The sequence below is a fragment of the Nestor notabilis genome, unplaced genomic scaffold, assembly GCF_000696875.1.
Source record: "Nestor notabilis isolate BGI_N333 unplaced genomic scaffold, ASM69687v1 scaffold31523, whole genome shotgun sequence".
Taxonomy (NCBI): domain Eukaryota; kingdom Metazoa; phylum Chordata; class Aves; order Psittaciformes; family Psittacidae; genus Nestor; species Nestor notabilis.
Window position 1 is genome coordinate 45,101 of NW_009924030.1, and position 17,768 is coordinate 62,868.

The 17,768-nt window shown below is 38.9% G+C and overlaps 1 protein-coding gene across 1 annotated transcript in view; it reads right to left on the reverse strand.

Moving 5' to 3' along the window:
- Window positions 1-17,768, reverse strand: part of COL5A2 (collagen, type V, alpha 2) — a gene marked incomplete at its 5' end in the record, with an annotated part of 29,000 nt that overhangs the window by 4,424 nt on the left and 6,808 nt on the right. Inside the window, 26 exons of the mRNA XM_010012432.1 lie at window positions 3-271; window positions 2,264-2,371; window positions 3,046-3,099; window positions 4,001-4,108; window positions 5,436-5,489; window positions 5,604-5,711; window positions 6,032-6,085; window positions 6,271-6,378; window positions 7,186-7,293; window positions 7,402-7,563; window positions 8,596-8,649; window positions 9,006-9,059; window positions 9,166-9,273; window positions 10,103-10,156; window positions 11,159-11,212; window positions 11,293-11,346; window positions 13,056-13,109; window positions 13,227-13,334; window positions 14,180-14,278; window positions 14,731-14,775; window positions 15,115-15,168; window positions 15,735-15,788; window positions 16,274-16,327; window positions 16,410-16,463; window positions 16,575-16,673; window positions 17,173-17,226. Of these exons, the coding sequence (XP_010010734.1) occupies window positions 3-271; window positions 2,264-2,371; window positions 3,046-3,099; window positions 4,001-4,108; window positions 5,436-5,489; window positions 5,604-5,711; window positions 6,032-6,085; window positions 6,271-6,378; window positions 7,186-7,293; window positions 7,402-7,563; window positions 8,596-8,649; window positions 9,006-9,059; window positions 9,166-9,273; window positions 10,103-10,156; window positions 11,159-11,212; window positions 11,293-11,346; window positions 13,056-13,109; window positions 13,227-13,334; window positions 14,180-14,278; window positions 14,731-14,775; window positions 15,115-15,168; window positions 15,735-15,788; window positions 16,274-16,327; window positions 16,410-16,463; window positions 16,575-16,673; window positions 17,173-17,226 (2,186 nt within the window). The remainder of the gene's footprint in view (window positions 1-2; window positions 272-2,263; window positions 2,372-3,045; window positions 3,100-4,000; window positions 4,109-5,435; window positions 5,490-5,603; window positions 5,712-6,031; window positions 6,086-6,270; window positions 6,379-7,185; window positions 7,294-7,401; window positions 7,564-8,595; window positions 8,650-9,005; window positions 9,060-9,165; window positions 9,274-10,102; window positions 10,157-11,158; window positions 11,213-11,292; window positions 11,347-13,055; window positions 13,110-13,226; window positions 13,335-14,179; window positions 14,279-14,730; window positions 14,776-15,114; window positions 15,169-15,734; window positions 15,789-16,273; window positions 16,328-16,409; window positions 16,464-16,574; window positions 16,674-17,172; window positions 17,227-17,768) is intronic.

The window sequence follows — 17,768 nt, forward strand, 5'->3', positions numbered from 1 at the left end:
ACAGCTTCAGGTCATCACAAGTCCGTGCTGGGTGCTTCTTTGAACCATCCGGGCTGCGCATAGTCTCAATCTGGCTGCTCAGTGACTTCAGTGTGGCATGGACTCCTGGGTCTGTTTTGTTATGGTCATCTGGGGCTGCTTCATCTTCAGTAAACTCTGGTAGCGGATCTGCCATGGCATCATCATAGTGTCCCATAATGTCACCAATGGCAGCAGTGAGGTGGCCTGGAGGTCCTGGAGGACCAGGAGGGCCAGGTTCACCTGGTGGACCCTAAGGTTAAAAAAAAAGGGGGGTAATAGAGGCAACAGCAGAGTAAATACTACACAAAATGATAGTGAAGACAGCCACTAAAAAAGCAAAACTTCAGGACCAATCACCCTAATGCACAAGGAATATTCAGATACAGAGAAACAATTCCCATTTCCAGGAATAGAGGTAAGAGATTAGAACCACATGTGAGGTATTTTCTCTGCTTCATGCCCTTCTTAATACCTTGCTCAACTTCATCTCACTCTGCATTTCAGACTTAACAGCTAGAATAAGTCACCAAGGAATGGCCTTGTTCCATTTTTTTGAAGCCATCTGTCCTTCCTTGTTCAAGTCCCTACCTAATAACTTTACTTCTTAAAGTAGAAGTAAGTGATTTTTAGAGCAATTGAAAATTCTTGTTTCCCCTGAGTCACCTCAGGCACATTTTCAATTAGTAAAGCTTGGGTAGAAAATTTGGCACTAGAAACATCTTTACATTCATCCTGCACAGTGCTGAGATTTCTGGCTACGGATGTGAGAGATAGATAGAATCTACATCATCCTAACTTGCCAGAGCAGGTGTTTTCCTGACTAAGTAGATTTTCCCAAATGATGGGTTGTGAGGTCCTTCTGTCAACCTGAATTGTGACACTTGGGTAGGTAACTGAGTCTTGACACAGAGGATACCTGTTAATAAACATTATCTCCACCTGTAGGTTCTGCCAGCTCTTCTTTGGCAGCAGAAAGTCTGTAACATACCTCCATTTGAAATTTGATGCTCTGGTGCTTCAGACAGTGTATCAGAATGTGGCATTTCCTTTGAGAGTAATTACTTCAGAATTCACAACTACTGCTCCAAATGCTTACCACAGAGCACACACCCAAGCTTACACACTCTGAGTGTGACAAATGAGATCTTAAACTCCTATTTCTTGCTTTTTGGTTCCAGTTTATGGTTGCATGCAATCCATCATGGAAAGCAAAACTAAAAATACTGGTACATGCTATTTCTTGTACTGTCCCACTACGCAGATGAAGTATCTAGATACACATAATCTTGCGGTCTGCCACAGACTTTCCATTCAAGTCTTGGTGCCTTGGCAGAAGTGGAGATCCTGACGATTGGCAAAAATTGAAATGAAAAAGGGTGACTATAAGTGCATGATAAACACAGGAAAAGTTATTTCTTATGAGACAGAACAGCAGCAGAAACTGCCTTCTCTTTCTCATTATTTTAGTCTACCTTTTCCACTTTTTCCCCAAGACAAGCAATACCAGTCTTAATTCTTCATGTGATCATCCAGATCACCCTTTTCTCAAATCTCTCTAATTTTCTGATTTATCTTCCTTGGCATAGCCTAATTTATGTTTTATGGCTTAGGGTGTTGTGAATTGGTAAATGTGGAATATGCCTGAGGTATTTAGCAAAGATTTAGGACTTTTTCCAAAACAGCCAAACTATTTTTAACTCTCATGGTTGACAGCTGTAAACCTCAGATCAGCCAGAAGGTCAGCTGATCTGAGAGTTAGTTTGGGCTGTTTGGACTGAAGGATTTCTTAAGTGCATGATGGAGTATGCTGCTGGCCATCAGTCACATGGCTGTTCTAATTCAGTGCCACCTTTGTGGGACTACTGGCTTTGAACTACTCCAGATTCCAGATACATCAACTGACCCATGCTTCAGCCTGAGGTTTTAGGACCCAACTTGCCAAACAGCCATGCTCAACTGCAGATCCAGCAGGATCCAGTGAGCTAACTGCAGAAGTAGCCCCAGACTGGCCTAAGGAGAGCATAGGCAGATGAGACTGGGACTCTCACAGGTCTGCAAGACAAAAATGAGTAAGAAACAAGCCCTTCCAATGCACAGTTACTCTGGGTATTTGTTGGAGGAACTGTATCAAATCTTACCATTTGTCTTGAGCTCACGAATGTTTGAGAAAGTGATGCAATGGACTGTAAAAAAATCTCATTATTTAAAGGTAATCTTTTCCCTCATATTCCCATCAACTTACCTCAGGTCCAGCTTCTCCCACACTCCCTCTAACACCAGGAGGCCCAACTGGTCCAAGTGGACCAGGACTTCCATCTTTTCCAGAAGGACCAACTGGACCTGGAGGACCCTAGAAAGCAGAAGAGACAGAAGAAATGTATTTTAGCATTTAATAACAAAAAAAGCAGTTTGCAATATCTTTTCAGGAAGCAATACTATTATTTGTGTCTATTACAGAACTTTTAGAAATCACCTTTTTACTTCTTCTCTAGAAGTAAGAAGGCAGTTTCAGTGCTGGTATTCTGAAGTGATACACCTCAGCAAACATACCTTGGATCAGCTGTATATTTTAAGTTAAGTGGGTTCAAGTTCCAGGTGTTACACATACTGGAGTAGCTGCTGTACACCCACATGTATATGGACTAAGAGATAGACCGTCACTTGGGAAAACTAAGGGAAGTCATAGTTCTCCTTTTATTTTGGGTGAATGATGTAAGTGGGGGTATGAAAGGCAAGAGTAGCAATTAGCAGAGCTGCCACATAAATGGCTTTGCATCAGCTTCAGCAAAAGTGTCTGTAAAAAGAGACTAGCCCTGTAGTTATTCTGAACTGACTTTTTTTCTAGCTATAAACTATACTTATGTCAAAACTACTACATTAAATGACGTAATGACTGTCAGCAAAAGATAGTAATCACTACATGATACTGAAGTCGATAAAAAACAGTGAAATAAAAGTGAAGCAGAAACAGAAATCTGACTGTAGACAAAAACAAGCACGAAAAACCTTAAACATAACACTCACCCGAGGACCAAATGGGCCTGGAATACCAGGACTGCCCTGTTCACCAATAGGACCCTAAAAAGAAGAAATTACCATATCACTCTGGCATTTAAAGCATATTCCTTTAAAGACTTACTGTGTGATATACACAATTCTGTAGGAATAGGATTATAATACACATAAGCAGTCAGTAGTACCTTTCCCTCTTATGATTAATTTTCAGTCTGTTGTTCTCTTTTGTCACAGAGTAACAACTAATCAGTTTAGATTAATAGAATTTTCTGGTGCTTGGCTGTATCTAAAGTTGTTTCTGCAGAAAGGCCTTGCTTTCATCAAATTTAGAATCAGACTGGCTTACAAAAGAATAACTGACAGCACTACTATGAAGTGGAAAGATGCTTTGGATGTGGGATTTTCTTGTTGACTCTTTTCCTGCATGTTTAAACTTCCAGCTCTTGCACAGAATCAGTGAACAAGTGGAAAAAAAAATAAGTTTTCCACGGTACTTCCATTCAATTGCCACTGAAATCATGAAGTTTTTGAAAATATCAGTGAGATACTATCACAGTAATCCTAGGATTTTGCATTTGATTCCTTGACTGTAAAGAGTTCAAACACTGGCAAAAAGCATTTCACACTAAAGTGCTTATCTGAAACTATCAACTTTTGTCATCAACTTGTGCTGACAAAGTTTGTTATCAACAAAACTTTGTTATCAACTTTGTGACTGGCACAAATGGAACAAGAGTAGGATAACAATTTGCAAAGCACAGGTTTACTTCATCATACAACAGTATTGCAAAATTACATTAAAAATATTAACAAGTACAGACAGGCAACTCACAAACACCTCTTTTGGGGAAAAAAACCCTGATGTTTGCCTTTTTTTCCATTTTAAATAACTGTGTTCCTGATACATTATTTAACTATCAAGGAAGTAAAATTATAGTATCATAGAATCAACAGAACAACTTACAGGAGGACCTGGAAGACCCTGAAGCCCAGTGAAGCCCCGGTGTCCTTTCTGGCCCCTGTCACCTCGATCTCCATTGTCACCTTTGTCACCACGAGGTCCTTGGGGACCCTGTGAAAATCAGTGTTGAAATGTAAAATTCTGAACTGGAAAAAAATCCCCAGCCTCAAAAACCCCTCACTCACTTTTAGACACTGCATTCAGACCCCCTTCTAAAACTAGAAAGAAGGTCATGCTGGGGCAGCTCCAAGATCCTTATTTTTTTACCAAAGAATAAGTAAATAATTACAGAAAATGATGTGCTTAATTATAGCTTAGTTGTGGTAAATTTAGTCTATTTAGCTTCATAATACAGTCACAAAAAGCTTGCAATAAAGATACTAAATAATTTACCTAAAATTTTTAAGATTGAGAAATTTCTTTGCCTTACTGGATATGGCAAATGATTTTTGTAGATGAGATTGAAATATTGTGGATCTCTCACAGACTCATAATGGTAAAACGTATTTTCAGTATGAAATCCTCCATGTTGCATCTTTGCTTCTGCAGCTCCTTTCACCTTCACTATGATTAAAGTACAGTGAAGTTACATTCCCTAACTACAGACAATAATGTTCAAGCTCCCCAGTACAAATAGCTTGGTTCTATTACCATCACAATTTCATTCTTTCTATTTTTAATAGTTTCAAACTTTTCATACTAATTCAAGAATCACTGGAAAATATGGCTTCTGCTTTCAATTCTGTATTTCTCAGCCCAAATTGCATGCTAAATTTCTCAATGCCAGATTCCAAATAGTTTATCAATGGCATCATTATCACTAACTACTCAATAAACCTTTCCTGTCTCTCATATGACATCTGCTTAAGGACAGGACAACATTCTGAATTTCCCAAGATTGCAATTCATTTTTTGTTCCAAGCTTGGATTGTAAAAGAGTTATGTAATGCCAAAAGATGGGTTTTGTTTGTTTTTCCATTTGGACTGAAGTCAATGTCATGAGTTGAATTAAGGCAGTTTCATGGGAACAGGTGATTTTGTTATATTTCTGCCATTTTTGTCTAAAAATGTGCCTTTTTGTTCAGCATTTGTTTCCTTACCCCTTATTCGAATTGTCAAACACAGACTCCAGCAATTTGCTGAGTTCCTACCATCATCTGGACAGCAACACACTCCAAATAAATAGGCTTCCAAAGCATTCATTATTTCTTTGCAGTGTTGCTATAGAAAGTCTAGAAACACAAGCGTATCCAAATAAATTTGTACAGCTTTGCAGCTCAGAAAACTACCTGCATCCACTTGCAATCAGAACACTAGAAGTTGAAGCCCTCACTAAAAGTTGAAGCCCTGTTTAGTATTCTCATTTGGGCTCAATTTCTCAGGCACTTGCCTTTAAAATGTAACTCAGACAAAACCACAGTGACCATGGAATACTTACAGGCAAACCCCTTTTTCCTGCACGACCTGGGGGACCCATTGGACCTCGAGAACCCTACGAAGATTGGATACAGAAGATACGTGAAGCAATGCACAAAAGCATACACAATAGTTTTCGTTGGTTTGGGGTTTTAAGTTAAAAAGTAGTAAAAAAAAAAGTCTCACTTACAGTTTCACCTCTTTGACCTGCATCTCCTGGAGGGCCAACAGGACCTGGAGTTCCTGGGCCCCCAGGGGAACCTGGTAAGCCTGCAGGGCCAGGTTCACCACGATCACCCTGCAAAACATAATTTCAACATTAAAGAGGATTAGACTATACTAGACCAAAGCAACAGGACTCTAGCATTACTAATTTATTTGCTAGTAATTAGAATCCACAAAGATACTAATTCTGTAAGAACTCAAGTCTGAGTTTGTGGAAGTGGGTGTTCTTGGCCAGGTTTCCTCAGCTTTGTGAGGCATTACTTATTCAAAGCTGTGATATAATTTCAGAACAACTTCCCCATTCAAGTTAACTGAACTGACAGAAAATCTACAATAAGTCAGTAATAAAATGGAGATTTCCAGAAGTGACTGAAGAAGACAATGTATTCTTACACGTTCTCCAACAGCTCCATCTCGTCCAGGAGTACCATCATTGCCAGCAGGTCCCTAGAGTTATGGAATAAAAATAGAGAGTATTGATCAACTCTGTCATCCTGAATTGCCATAAGAACTAGAAAGTTCTCCACCCCTGACTTCAAGTCAAGGAGAATAATCACTGGACTGTTTTTTTTTGTTTAGGGTTTGTTTGGGGTCGGGTTTTTTTTTACATATTATGAGGTTTTAATACTTACCTCTGGACCAGCTTCACCTACAGGTCCAGTGGCACCTGACTGGCCAATAGGTCCTGGGGGACCTTTATCACCAGGTGGCCCTGTGGGACCTTGTTTTCCTGGTGTCCCCTGAAAAAGGTGAGAAATATATCAAAATTCTAATTGCAAAACAAAGAAAGCACAAAAAATCCTTGCTGATGTATCTATGTCTGATGGCATTATCTGCAACAGGTAATATATTTCGCCTGGAAAAATACAATGTAGTTTGAAGTAAGTAACATGTTTTTTTTTATTGTTGTTGGGTTTTTTTGGGGTTGGGTTTGGTTTTTTTTTTTTTCCATCTCAATACCAACAAATCTTATTAGTCTGGAATAATTTCTGGCCAACTTTACCTATGAATTGATTTTATGGATCCAGTGGTAACAGCAGATCCTGCATACCATCCCTTTTAGTAATAGACTATTTAATGACTTGATCTCCTGGATCATTAGGCTATCCAATAAATATCTATAAATCCTACCTTAAAGCAAAGCACAAATGGCAATTTTGAAGTCCATAATTCACAACGTATGGAACAGCAGTTACAGAGTATTTACATTCAATGACCTTTGGGTATCTAAATGATGAGTTTGGGATTTATTTCTTTTTTCCCCCCAAGTTTTTAGTTTTAGTCAAATAGGAACATTCTGGCTAGCAGTCTTAATGCCATTATCCACTTACTCTTGATTCAGACTGAGACCTTCCCTTATGGCAGAAACAAAATCTTCCACCTCATGCACCTGCCTGGGATTTAACCACTTACTATTCTTTCTATATTTTCTCCTACAATTGGAGTTTTCCAATTTTCTCCTCGAGCTATGGGGCACTATGTTCTGAATCCCACAAATATTATGAGAATGCCCCAGCTAGTGGCATATTGACTTGGTTGTTACTTACTGCAGGACCTGGTAGCCCTGGCATGCCTCTTTCCCCTCGTTGTCCTGGCATACCAACAATACCTCTTTGACCAGTAGTTCCTGCTGGACCAGGGGGTCCATCCGGGCCCTGAAAACCACACAGGATAAAACATTTCAGTAGCAACAAGGGTAAGTATCAACGAGACCAAGTCTAGAGTTGGCCAAGGGAGAGTCAGTAACATCAACCAGGACATACCGGCTGCCCATCTTCCCCTGAATCACCCTTGTCTCCAGGACCACCAGGAGGCCCAGCTGGCCCTCGATCTCCCACACGGCCATGAGAACCAGGATCACCACGAAGACCTGGGGGACCTTCTTTTCCTGGCTCACCAATAGGACCAGCGGGCCCTGGAGCTCCCTAGGAAGATTAAAATACCTCATTACATTGGACCCTTTTCTGATGAGGACAATAAAATTTTAAGGACTGTACTTCGATTAACTATAAATACGCACATGCTGAAGTAAGGCCCAAAGTGTGACTGAGCTAAAAGCTATTATTAGTTCATAAACAAGATGAAACAAACATCAGATCATGTCCAAGCTCCCCTCCAACTTGCAATTCCAAACTCCTTCCTTACACTTTTTTTTAACCTCAGGTGTACAACTACTGCTAAAAACTCACCTTTTCCCCTTCTTCCCAGTATCACTGAGCTAAAGACCACACTCAAACTTTTAGTTCATGTAGTATAAATTAGTGTTTTAAACGGACCTTTGTTAATTTTTCAAATACTCTTAAAAAACGTCACATATATTATGCTTTCCATAAATGTCACCTTTTGATAAACTCACAATGAATGCAATCGAAACATTAAAAGGCATACAAAGAGAGTGACAGTTCTCTGTGTGGAGTTGAATCCTCGCTTGTTGATTGACAGATAATTTTTGTGTGTGTGTGTTTCTGAAAATGTTTAGATATAAGAGATTTTGTGGGTTTGGTGGGGTTTTTTATAGTATTATTTATTTTAATGGATCTTGTGATCCACCAATGAAATAGCCTGGCAGGGGCCCCTTCCTTTCCCAAAAATTCTCCTAACTTCAGTCACCAGTGAAGGGACAAAAAAGTAAAAAGTACAAGACAATATAAGTTCTTGTTTTGTTCCTGTAAGCAATTAAGTCATTAGAGCAGCTTGCACAACTCGAAGCCTACTTAACCCAGTGTAAAATCTTGCACTAATTTGGACACGCTGACACTGGATCAAGCCCAAGACTGATGAGTTTATCTAATACAGTCAGATGTGAGCATGCAGTCACAGAAGTCAGTGCTGACAAGCTGTTCTCTATAGCATCAGCCCATAAAACACTTCTTCACCTTTCCTGCTTTATTCAGTCTTAAAGTTTTCAACAAGTAATTTATAAAACACACATATTAGGAATATGAAACTTGACTTACAGTAGGCCCTGGAGGCCCAACTCTTCCAGCAGATCCTGGGAATCCAGTAGCACCCTAAAAACAAACATTTTAATGCCAACTTTTTTGCCAGAAATACAGCACTCGGATACACCTCAGATGTTCTCAGTTAAATCAGTAAGCAAATAATAACTATATATTATAATTAACCAAGTTAATATGTAATATATAATATAGTATGCATTACTATACCTAATATGTTATTATATGTATTAAATACTGTATAATATATGACACATAATAAATGTATAATATTGCATATTACAAGTTATATAAATAATTACAGACTGAAAACCAAGCAGAGACGAGGAATGACAGACACACTGCATAAAATTTCATTTTTCATTAGATTATCTGCAGTCAGGTCACAAAAAATACTAAAATTTACTTACAGGTGGACCCTGAGTTCCTCTACCACCTTTCAGACCAGGAACACCTGGAGGACCCTAAGAGGAAAGAAGAATGAGAGGGTGATAGTGAACACCCAGGACATTTTAAATATGCAAGATCAGCCTCTGCCACTGGTTCTCCAAATACATTACTTGCACTTACTGGTGGACCAGGAGACCCAGCAAGACCCTGGGGTCCCGGAGATCCAGCATCTCCTTTCTGTCCAGGTTCTCCAGGTTCACCTTTCACACCTGGCTGACCATCAGGGCCCTATAAGAAGTAATATTTAGGAGAGAAATAATATTTAAGAGAGACATCAGGTCAGAAAATAGCAAATCTTTCCAGCCTAACAAAGTAATTTTGTAGGGAATTTCTAGAAGGCAAAGGATAATAGGAGAAAAAGAGCCCAGAAAACACAGCATTTGCTTAACAGTTCAGTTCAAGAGAACTGTAACAGTTCACCACAGCCTTTAGAAGATCACAGATGAGATTTTCTGAACAGTCTGTGAAGTCAGTATTTCCATTTAAAATATTTTCTTATCTAGCTCACATTTTATTTTTCTTTACATTTTCTATTTTCCTCAGCAGCTATTACATACCTAAAAGTAAAAGGGACTAAACAGGTATTTGTCTTTTCCAGTCTTGTTTTTTCCCCACCAAAAGAAGCAGGTGCCTGACTTTTTTAAAAGGTCTGAAACAGAGTATTTAGGCTGTGGGAAAGTTTAGGGTATTCAGTGGAAAACTCATAAACCTTCCATTTGGTCCATCAACTTATTCTGGCCTTTGCTACTCACAGCACAAATCTTTGCTACCTTCAGTAGATGTGACTTTGTAACTTGCCTCATTTTAATCTCAAAGGAGCAATATAGCATATTCATGAAAATATGAAATCTGGTGAACAATTACATAATTTTATCAACAAAATCACTTTTCAACTGTCTAGGGTATTTATTGGCCCTTTACTTGAAAAAGAAACAGCTCTTTTTGCAACAAAAATGTGATTCACGTTCCAGAACACTGCAGCATTATTCCTAATGAAGGAAACTAACTATGTCAAAGCATGACTAAAGGAAACTCATTAGTGTCACAAAACACATACCGGAGGACCAGCAAAACCAACAGCTCCAGTTGGGCCGTTTTCTCCTCGGGAACCCTGGCCAAAAAAATTAGAGTAATTGTATTTAACAATCGTCTTTCTATAGACAGAATAATTCACAGTTAAATATACAAGGAAGGATGTTAACTATTTACTATCATAAATGTGCTTACACTTTTGCTCTATTAATCAGAATTAATGAACTTTTAATCATAAGCAATGCTAACTGTGATGTTAACATCTGTCTTGTGTTCAAGACTATAAATTCAAAATTTAGAGATGAAAGGCATGAGCAAAAGCACTTAAACTGTGGTAGGTGAAATTCTGCTCACAACTACTTCCAGAAAGAGCACAATTAGCCAAAGAGCACACATATTATGCATATTCTAATCAGATAGACTGGGAAAAAGCCACAGTAGTTCAAAGATGTATTCTTCTACAAGATCAGAATGGGCTATGAGCTGCTTCAACTGAGCTTTCCACACAACATTTGTTTGGAAAAGAAGGAGCTGAAGGCTGCCAAGCTCCAGCACTCCTTAGAGGGGTGGAAGCTGTTCCAGTTTATACTGGAAATAAGATTGCTCTGATTTATGACAGAGGCATAATCAATTCCAAGCAGTATGAAGGCTATAGAAGGGCTGAGCCTCTAATTCCCTAATCAAAGTCAACCCTTAAAATCACAAATAAACAGAATATGACAAGTTAACATAACTAGAGGAACTCAGGTATACCTCTGTGCTTTGTCCATCTAAATATTTGTATGTTTACAGCAGTATTTGGTATGGGCATGCTCGTTCAGAAGTGGTGTGCTTTCAGGAGTGAGGTAAATGAGGGTAAACCTCTGTAAAGTTTGCCCTAACACAAGTATAGGACCAAGGAACAAAATCTGCTAATTGTTTTGCAAGTGCACAGCATCAAGTGGCACTACAGAATTTGTCTACAAAGGAATGGGGAGAAAAAGAGGAAAATATATCAGCAAATGAGATAAATGGCTGAAGTCTGGGTAAGTGTTATATATTGTCAATTTATGTCAGGCAAAACCTGAACAAGTTTACTCACAGGGTTTCCGCGGGAGCCAGGAGGACCAACTAGACCTCTAGGACCTGGTTCACCCTTAAAATGAAATTAAAAGTTATTATTTCCCAAGTAATATTAAGAAACTTCAGTAGGGAACTGAATAAAAATCTGTTTACCTTTTCACCAGTGGGACCTGCTGGACCCATTGGGCCTATTGGACCAGGGAGACCCTTTTGAAAAATTAAGATGAAAAGAAGTTAGAGAAGTTGTGCTTCAAAACAGTTAGTTTAAATCTTCTCATATGTTAGTATTTTCATACGCTTTTTCATTCCTTTAAATTCTTCTCCTTTATCTCAGAAAACGTGTTGGGTCATCTTTATCTAAAAAATACTTGAATTTCCTCTCCCAGTGGCCAAAATCCCACATCTCAAAGGACCTACTTTCCTCCATTCTCTTTTTTCACTGACTTCATTTCCTTTATGTAGTGTTTATGCATAAAGCCAACAATTAAAAAAACACCCACTGGCATTATTTTGCTCTCTCAAGAGAAAATTAAGTCCTTTTTCCCCACCTGCACAGAGGCTCCTTCTCTAACGCTAGTATTCAACTGTTTAAATTAACGTTAAAGTGTCCATCACTACTTCTGGAGATTCATTGTTATCTTGCAAACTCCTCAAGCGTCCTTTGTCTCTTCAGGGGCAGTTAGGCTGCAAATTCTCCATCCAGACCCATCAACTCCACATAATGATCCCACGGCACTAACTATATTACCTTCCTGAATATTTAGATATCCCAATTACAGTTCTCTTTAATTAGAAGCAGAGTACCAAAACTTGCACCAAGTTTGCCTTGAACAAAATTGCCCCTCTCATGAAAGAACTGCACTGGAACTTAGTTCAAACTGTAGAGAAATTCAGAAAAAGAAGGCATTAACAACAGATACTGTAATGTCATTAATGGTCTAGTGGTCGTTAGCAGAGATATCTGCAAATACCTGACTTTAGAACAGGGATGTACATTTACCTCACCATTACTTTACCTGCTCACCAGTCACTGCAAGCTAAGAACACATCTTACAATGACTAGGAACTGTTGTGTATTTTTGGATAGTATCTGACTTCTACAACTTATTCCAGCTCACAGCTGACAGTTTTAAGTTAGTACTTCTGCATACTAAGGTTTCTCCAAAAACCTTTTACTCTTCTAACAATAAATTTAGTCCAGGCAGAACCCTTATCTTCTGAATGTACCTCAGTTCTGCAAATACCTAGCAGCTAGTACACCAAGTGGTCTGCAAAACCCAAGATTCTCAGATAGATGAGATTCATGTAAAAAGTAACTCAACTTCTGGGAAGAAAACATGGTCAGCGCATACACAGCAAACCCAGTGCTTTTGGGATTATTGCACAGTTGGTCTATGCAGAATGAATGTAAGAGTGAATGTAACATGACTTGAGCAGACTAGCCATGTTATTTATGCATAGGAGATTCAAAGCTGTCCAGTAGACTCAATGACTTACTGCCCATACGGAGCTTAGTACATTTACAGGAATTTTCACCTGTGAAACTCAGGACAGACCATGGAGAACTCAGTCCAAGCAATAAGGTGGAATCTGCCTTAGTCCAAGAGTCAGAGATGGAAGGGCTTCTTTTTGGTTATATATATTCTGCCTATCCCTTTTTCCATATTTTTACTATAGTCAGCTTAGCTGAATCCCAAATCAACACGCTACTTCAGGGAATCCTTTTCTTTGACATCTTAACTCCCACTACTGATGATACAAAAAAGGGATTTGGGACATAGACATCCCAAACCACTGTGCACATGATATCACCAGGCTGAGTAGCGTTTAACTCCATGAGTTGAGTTAAACCGCTAGCACAATAAACAACCTGGTGAGTGAAGAACAGGTCTAAAAAGGGTGATGGATTTACTTACTCTTGCCCCATCGTTGCCAGCTGTGCCTTCAGCACCCTTCTCACCTATGCCGCCCTATGGAAAATACCCAGAAAAAGTCTCAGTTATGACACTAGATGCTGAACACCCTGGAATAATGTCAGTATTAAGAGACAGGTGACTTGTCTCAGGACAACAGAAATAAACACTCACTCTGTCACCCTTGGGGCCAGGTGTTCCAGCGATCCCTCTTTCTCCAGGCATACCTTGAAGTCCTGGTGGGCCTGGATCACCAGGCGTCCCACTAGGGCCTGGGCTTCCCTGAAGCAAATAAAGAACAAGTTGCTGTCTATTCATCTGTGAAGTATCTTTGTCTCCAGGCTGCAGAACACACTGTGTCTGTGTTGAAATCTCTGGGGTAAGGTTTTAAGTAATTATTTTCTCTTAAATTTGGACTTTATTCATGTCCAAATACTTTTCTTTTCCCATTGTGTTACTCAGGAAGTTCAGTTGTAATACTGTAGTCCTTCCAAAGACATTAGTATTTATTCAGTGCATGAGAACAGGCAAAAAAACAAACTCAAACATCCTTCTACCTTGATGCCACATGGTTCTATTACACAAAGTAGCTACAGGTGGAAGTTGCCGGGGCGGAGTTGCTGTATTTATGCATTGCTTCTCACAGCTCACGTCCCACATTACTAGAGACAATCCCTACTTGGGGTGACCTTCCTAAGCCCAATTAAATTGATTGCAGGTGAAAGAAATGCATGCTGTTTTCAGCATTTTCTTTTAAACATTCAACCCTGCCAAATGTCTTTGTGGAAACTGAAATGGCTCTTAAAACATTGCTAAAAGGTTTTCGGCAGTTCAGAAATGGATTTGCCCAGTTTTACTGAGAAGCACAAAAGCCATTCTAAACTTCAGACCTATATAAATTAATACAAACTGTGATTTCTCAACATTTAAGTATCTTGCAATTTATTAATATTTTTATACTGGTATAAAAATGGATTTTATGTCCCCCTAGAGCCCTTTTCATGAAAGAGATCTTGTTTATATGAGCTATCCCTTTTATAATTAAAAGGCCCCTCTTTTATGTTTGTGTGCATGAGCAGTATCATACATTACATCACTGCAGCAAGACAAACCTCCATTCAGCTTACCTTTGGACCATCAGGACCATGACCTCCAGCCATACCCTTTTCACCCTGGAGTCCTGATGCACCTGGTTCTCCCCTCTCTCCTGGATTGCCACGTTCTCCCTACAAAATTGAAAATTATTAATTATTTGGAAATCAGGGTACAGTTCTGGTAGACAAAATCCTGAAAACACTGTAACTGCTGCACTGCTATTTATTTGAACAAAGAGCCTGTGAACAAGGTCTAGGAGAACTGATCAAATAAAAAAACTTTATGCTTTTATTGTTAAAGGCAGGGGAAATAGCATGTTGATCAGCAAACTAAAAACTGTCATTTCACAGCTGTAAACCAAATCATTCAGCAGCTAGTACTCAACACCACTGCATGAGCTAAAAAACCATTAAAGGTGGTAGGTTTTACAGAAACCATCTTAAAATATATCCATGTTTACAACCATTCTGTTGGTGGGGAAAAAGTCAAATACTCACTTTAGCTGTTGAAGTCCACATTCTGTATCAACTTTCAACCTCAGAGAACTCTTACGAATGTTTAAACTCTGAAAGAAAACACTTACCCTAGGGCCCAATGGACCAACCACTCCAGGATCTCCAGGCACACCCTAAGCAGAACAGAACCCACCATTAGAGTGGAAGCATTATTTATGAATAATGCCTTACACTTATGCAAGTTAGAGATAAAAATTTTAATTTCCAAAGTACTGTGAACGTAGATGGCTAGTTCTGAATATTATGTGTCCAAGACAGGAGGAGATTGTCCCAATCAGTCCAAGACACTGGTCAGATTCTAGCAATTATTTTATCCAAAAGCAGTCCTCAGACAGCTGTCAGACTACATCAGTACCCGTTTGGAAATAGAGTGGGAAATTAAATTACAAAGAGAAAAAAAAAAGGTAAAACTACTTTAAAAGTGAATTCTTGTAAAATTACACAGAAATTACCTGATCACCTGGCTTTCCTCCCTCTCCTGGGGGACCTGGTGGCCCAGGCAAACCCTGTAAAAAAAGTAAACAAAATGATGATTAAGAAGATAGAAAATTATGTAAATCCAGGTTTAACTAAGACACCAAGAATGTCAACGCGGTATTATACTCCATACTAGAGTATACTGTCAGAGATCCCCAAGGAAAAGTTACATGAATACTGCACCGTAGTGTTCTCCCTGCTCTAAATGAGATGGCAGCCCTTCTTTAATGTTAATTTGTAGGACAAAGGCTTATCAGCCCTACAAATAAAGTTCTCTATTAATAGAGATTGACTTAATTAATATTTCATTATCAAAACAATTCTTTTGCTCTATATTTGGAACATCTTTGGAAAATCTCCAAATTAAAACTGAAAAACAACAAAGGTTCTCTCAAGGGATACAGAGCTGGTATTCAAAGCCTTTGCCAGTTCAGTTTAGTGCACAGCTGATGTGAAAGCTAAGTAACGCTCATTATTCTTAACATCGCTGTCTTAGTTCTGACGCTGTGTTTTGTAATACATCACTTATGTGAATTTCTCCAATTTAAGTTGACATAATTTTTTTAATCTTTCTGTAAAACATGAATACACATACCTGAAACCCTGTAGGACCTGGAGGGCCTTGTTCTCCTCTTTCTCCTGCTAGACCCTACACAAAAGAAAGTAGTAAGTATACAGCAGAGGAATACAGGCAGGCTCCACAATTCTTCTTCTCTCTGAATATGTATATTTTCAATTATGTGTTTGTTCATTATACATGTTTACTTCCCCAGGCCAAGACATACCCTACCTAAAAGATGTAATAAGATGTATCTTATTAAGATTTTCACCAAAAAGTTCTGTGCTGACAGGGAAATGCTCAGTTCCATTGAAACTAAGGAAGCTAGGAATATGAACTATGAGAAAATTTTGCTCCTTGCCCTAACTTTTGTAATGGTCAGTAAAAGAAATTAAACTACCAATATATTATTCAATACAAAATTTCCCATTTTCTAGGAAAAAAGATTTCTTTAAACGTTCTTGTGATTTTTTGACTGGCATCAACAACTGGCATGAAGATAGATAAAAACAGGAGAAGAGTAATAAATGGATGGACTGACTGGCAGGTAGGCAGAGTGGTAAAAGCTGACTTACTGGTGGGCCAACAAGACCAGAAGGACCAACTTCTCCATCTTTACCAGGGGCTCCCTGAATTAAAATTGACATAGTGAACATATAAAACAGAAAAGCATCGGGTTTTGTAATCATTGCAAATAGCAGTCACACTCACTCTCTGTCCTGGGACACCTGCATTGCCTGCTTCTCCGGGTTTTCCAGGATCACCCTGATTTGCAGAATTAAAAATTACTGGTTTTAGATACCATTTTCATCCTTTAAGATATCTGCAAATGTTTATAAAGTTAAACAGATCTTGGGTACCAGATGCCATACTCACACTACTACCCTTTGGCCCAGGAAGGCCCATGCTGCCTGGCTGACCCCTGATTCCTATTGAACCTGCAGGACCTGGGCGTCCATCTTCTCCAGGAGCACCCTACAGAGATAAAGCATTTTCCACATTAAATTCTAAATATATGTCTTCTTATGAACCCATTTACCCCTGGAAAATGTTTGTATATATAAAAAAATAACATTAACCTAATTTGGTGCTACAGTTATCAATCAACAGGTCTGTAAGGCAGACACAGCATTAGCCATCCTGCTGGATTTAACCAAATGTTATGCAATTTTTATAATAGAGCCACTGTGTACAGATACTTTACTGTTTCCTTGAAGAGATAATTAGAAAAGATACTGAGTTCAAGATGGCTTAAAAATGTTGCAGCAGCTGCTAAACAACAGATACTGCTGCAAAGGCGAAACTAAACATACAGTATCTGCATTGATTTTGGAGCCAGGAATCTAAGGTGAACAGTTAGAAGATGAACCTTCAGAAATCAAGAAAACTCAAGTTCATAAAGTAATTTCAGTGAGTTGGGACCCTTGAATTAATCTGGCATTAACTGAAAGTACTAAGTTTTTGTGTCACTTACCAAGGGGCCAAGTTTTCCTTCAGGGCCTTGAACACCCGGATTTCCTGTCAAACCCTAAAAGTGGGAGTAACATTGGTGTGAAGGTTCTGAATATAATTCTAGAACTAGAGAAATGCAAATAAATGCAAAAGACATGCTCAGTTACTACAAACTTTTCTGTATCAAAGGTGTTGGTCTTTACAGCTTCATCCCCCACTGTCTTTGATCTTCCTTTTTTCCTATTCTTATTGTTTTCCCTATTCTTGCTTTTACACCTCTTAAGCTTCTCACAGGCTCATCTTTATTTCAGCCAGCATTACACAGTGACCTATATCACATCCCTTTCTCTCCTTTTGTGATATTCCAAATTCTCCTCAAATATTTTTCCTGAAAAATACTCTAGATGACATGCACCACTCAACTATGTAATCACCAATTTAATGAAGGTTGGCCTTCAATTAACTTGGTCCGTAGTTCATGTTATCTGTGGCAACTATGTGCTTTACAAGCACACTCCCTTCAGTTCCATTGGCTGGTCTCAATCAAGGCTATTTCTCCCTCTTCAGAGACAAGTGGAACGTGTGCTTACCAACATCAGCAGGCAGACCGACAGACAT